Source organism: Trichosurus vulpecula, chromosome 1, assembly GCF_011100635.1.
Source record: "Trichosurus vulpecula isolate mTriVul1 chromosome 1, mTriVul1.pri, whole genome shotgun sequence".
Classification (NCBI taxonomy): Eukaryota; Metazoa; Chordata; class Mammalia; order Diprotodontia; family Phalangeridae; genus Trichosurus; species Trichosurus vulpecula.
This window is the reverse complement of record NC_050573.1, coordinates 495881726-495885632: the sequence shown is the minus strand read 5'-3', so window position 1 is coordinate 495885632 and position 3907 is coordinate 495881726. Positions and strand designations below refer to the sequence as shown.

The following is a 3907-nucleotide window of genomic DNA, read 5'->3' as shown; positions in this document are numbered from 1 at the left end:
CTCAAAATCCTGGGATTTGTAGACGCATTTATAGGCCGAGATGTTATTGACATGGTTTATTGCATAAGAATGTCTAGTAGCATGGAGGGTACCACTTTACTGGGTGAAAAGAAAGCCAGAGGGAAGGGGGAGGGGAAAGAATCAGGGCCCCTGATAATCTCTGTATGTGGAAGAGAAACGATTCTGTAGATATAGGAACTGTGTCACTAAATCATAAAAACAACTGAAGTCATTCCAGGTAATTAAGTATTTTTAACTGCCTTATTCGCAGAAGTCTAATTGTTCATTAAAGTATCCATGGTGATAGTAAAACCTCTATTTATGGCATTTTAGGTCTTGGTCTGTACTTTTAACTTTGGTGGATGCATTTTCTCCACTATTGACTGTAGCATAAGGTAACTTCGAACAAACAACTTCACCACATTCATTATTTAAAACTCTTTACTGATGTACACACTTAACAAAACAAAAAATACACAAAGCCATAGTTACATAGAACTTCTTATGCCTTCTATAAAAGACAATGTTTAAGGCAGTCTGGAAATGTATTTATACAAATCAACAACATCGTCCATAAATTCTCTTAAAAATAAGAAAGTTAACGTCAAATCTATAAAATACACTGTACATTTGCTGTCCTAGAGCATACTTCACAATGGATTATTGTACTTTGTATCCTTTAAAAACAAATGAAATCTGTACATTTCTTTAAAAAAGAGTAGCATGAACGTAAATTTTAAACTTTAATTTCTTTTTTTAAAAAATAAATTATTTTTGAAGCATACATTTTATAAAAATTCTATATACATGGTACAGCGACTGGTAACAAATCCCAGTTTTAAATACGTTTTATATAAGATTTACCAGAGTTCAGCACCCTGATAGGAGTAGAGGCAATATAATTTCTCAAGGTACACAAAAGTTCTTGATGTAAAAAGACCAGAACAAAACAAAACAAAACAAAAAAACGCAAACATAACCACTAAAACACCACAAAGTGTCTTTTGGAGATGGCAGTGCAGCGCTCTTTTAAAACAAAAGTTGCATTGTTTAGTATCATTAATAACTTCCTACATCGGCATTTGAGTTTGAATACTGGGTGATGGAACGGGAAGTCAAATTTGACCAGAAACTCTTTTTTTTTTAAACCGGAATGGAATTAGCTAAGTACGTTACTCACCATCACACAGTTTAGATTTTAGATTTTTTTTCCCCCTTCCGCCGGGAGTGAAATAGCAATAAAGACCTGATCCCTGCTTCTTTCGTCACTAAGAATATTCTTGGCATTGATGCCGAGAAGAAATGATTGAATGAATGAGACTTTAATTCAAGCAGCTGATTCTTTAAAAGATTCTAATAGGTCAAACCATAAGACTATTTGCACATTACCTTAGAGGAGACTTGCAAATAAACCTACAGCAGCACTTCAAGCTTATCTCTTTCAAATATCTCTCTGCTAGCCACTCACTAGCCCAGAACTGGGTGCGATAAAAACGGGAAGAATGTACTCATTAGAACTCCACGTAGTCTGTGGGGTGTCTCTTTTCCTCCTGTCCAGTTACTTCTACCCCCTCTCCAACTCCATTAACCGCCTTCTAAAGTCTCATGCAAAGCCCGGGTTCCAGCCTACCAAGTGATCTGGAGTATCTATAGTAGAGTTGGAGTGGGGGTGGGGTGGAGGGAAAACAACAACACCACCAAAAACAACAACCCAAGATTCTCGCTGCTTTTCTGGAAGAGGAATGTGTAAAATTGGTGTGGGTATTGTAGGGAAATCGAGGGGGAGCTAGGCGGGAAGAAACCAGGGGGCAGTTCGTTAGTTTTGAAAAATAGAGAAAAAAAAGTCTGCAGGAGTAGGAAGCAAAGTATTTCCTAGCTCCTCTAAAGCTGTGTTTTAAGTACCGATTACTATTACAAGGGAGGGGAGTCAAAGTATGCTGGAGGCTGGGGAAGGTGATGGGGAATGCGAGATGAGGGAAGGAGGGAGAAAGGGAAGGGTGCAAGGAGACCCGGGAGAGCGTGATGGAGTGGGGTGACTACGGGGAATCAATAGACCAAGCACATGGAGGAACAGAGGAGTTGGGAGAAAAGGCTACAACAGCGGCCGCACGAGCAGCAGCAGCAGCAAAATGGAGACGAGCAGAGTCCAGGCGCCCTCGGGAGTCGAGCGGGAGCCGCGGTTCCTCCTCCCGTCCCCGTACGGCAGCTCCCCGCGCCCTCCTCCAGCTGCAGCAGCCGCTGCAGCAGCGCCGCCGCCCGGGCGAGGCGGGTGCGGGAGCCCATCGTCCTCGTACTGAGAGTCTCCGGCCGTTCCGAGCCCCCCACCGCCCCGCTGCTCATCATCGTAGTCCTCATCATAGTAGTCGTCCAGGCCGCCGTCGGAGCCGCTACTGCCCGGGCTGTTACCTAGCTCGGCCCCGAAGCAGAGCCGGGCCATGTTCTCCTTCACCGACTCGCAGATGGGCCGCTCCAGCCCGTCGCAAACGCAGTCATTGAGTAGCGCAGCCTTAGGCACCGCCAGCATGTCCTCGATCACTGCGCGGCACTCGTCCGTGCAGCGCAGCCCGTTGAAGAGCTTCCCGCAGTAGGTCAGATAGCGGTTCAGGGCCAGGTTACACCGACTATCCCGGTCACAGCGCCGGCGGGCCTCAGTGCAGCCCATCACGCCGCCCCCGGCACCTCCCCCGCCTGCTCCCCCGGCGCCCCCGCCGGCGCCCCCACCCCCACTGCTCGTCCGGGGCAAGCAGGGTTCGATGGCACGCTTGGTGGATTTGCAGTTCTCATCCTGCGCGCAGTCACAGTCCTCCAATGCTGGGCCCCTCCGGGTGTGGTTGAGCTGAATCAGGGCCGAGATGCAGTGGCTCGGGCACCGCCAGCGGGAGGAGAAGGAGGCGGAGGAGGAGGGAAAAGAAGAAGCGGCCACCGCGGCCGCTGCAGCGGCTGCAGCCTCCTGGCCCCCCCGCTGCAGCAGGACTGGTGCGCACGCCTCAGCGTACTGGTTGTACGCGTAGCTGCACTCGGGCTCCCCTTGACACTGCAGCAGCGCCTGCCAGCAGATGAGCCTACGGCCGTGCACCAGCACGGAGCCCCGCGGAGGGGAGCCCAGGAGCAGCAGCGCCATCAAGCACAGCCAAGTGCCAGGCACTGTCCACCACCGGCCGCCGCCGCCGCCGCCCCAGCAGTCCAGCAAACCTGCCACCATCGCGGGCAGCAGGAGGAGGAGCGGCAGCCGCCGCCGCCGCCGCTGCAGCAGCGGCAGCAGCAGCAGCCGGACAAGAGGGGAAACGGTGGGGAGGAGAGCCACAAGGAGGAGGCACCGGAGGTGGAGTCTGTGCAAAAGTTTGCTAAACTCCTGCCAACTTTTTGCATGAGGGTTTTCATAAATCCATTCGTGCGGCTTGATTTTTCTGTCTTGGTGAAGATGGGTAGGGTGCTTGGTTCGAAGGTATTCTCTGTTGAAAAAACAAACACTCAAAGCAAAAAAAAAAAAAATCTGCTAATCAGCCCTCACTCCCCGAAATCTCCCCCCAAAACTGTCCCCCGTAGCGGGTGGAAATCAGCGCTGTCCTTGGAGGCTCCGGAGAAAGGGGCCTCGGTGGGGCTCCCTTGGTTGCACTGACGCGCTGCAGCGAGAATTCATCTTGCTCTCCCTTAGCAGATCCGTTGTGTGGCTGAGCTGCCCGGGAAAGCTGCCCTTTCTCTCAGTCCCGGGCTTTTTTCTCTTCTTTCTCAACGTCGCGCCGGCCGCATTGCCGCTGCTTTGCTCAGCTTCTGCCCATCGCCCGCGTTCTCTGCCGTGGAGAAGTCTTCTTGTCCCTCCACTGCTCCGTCCCCTCCCCCACCACACTTCGGCAGCTCGATCTCGCACTCCTCCGAAGTCTCTGGTACCTCTGTTTTCTGGAAGGAA

General features: G+C 50.6%; 1 protein-coding gene across 1 annotated transcript; it reads right to left on the bottom strand.

The window, feature by feature from the left end:
• Positions 1-423: 423 nt before the first annotated feature.
• Positions 424-3492, bottom strand: GAS1 (growth arrest specific 1). Its single transcript, XM_036742095.1, has one exon. The coding sequence runs from the start codon at positions 3200-3202 to the stop codon at positions 2093-2095; it is 1110 nt and encodes a 369-aa protein (XP_036597990.1). The 5' UTR covers positions 3203-3492; the 3' UTR covers positions 424-2092.
• Positions 3493-3907: the final 415 nt, after the last annotated feature.

Bases quoted from the DNA above. Each gene is read 5' to 3' on its own strand.
- GAS1 (XM_036742095.1), bottom strand. From the start codon at position 3,202: ATGGTGGCAGGTTTGCTGGACTGCTGGGGCGGCGGCGGCGGCGGCCGG.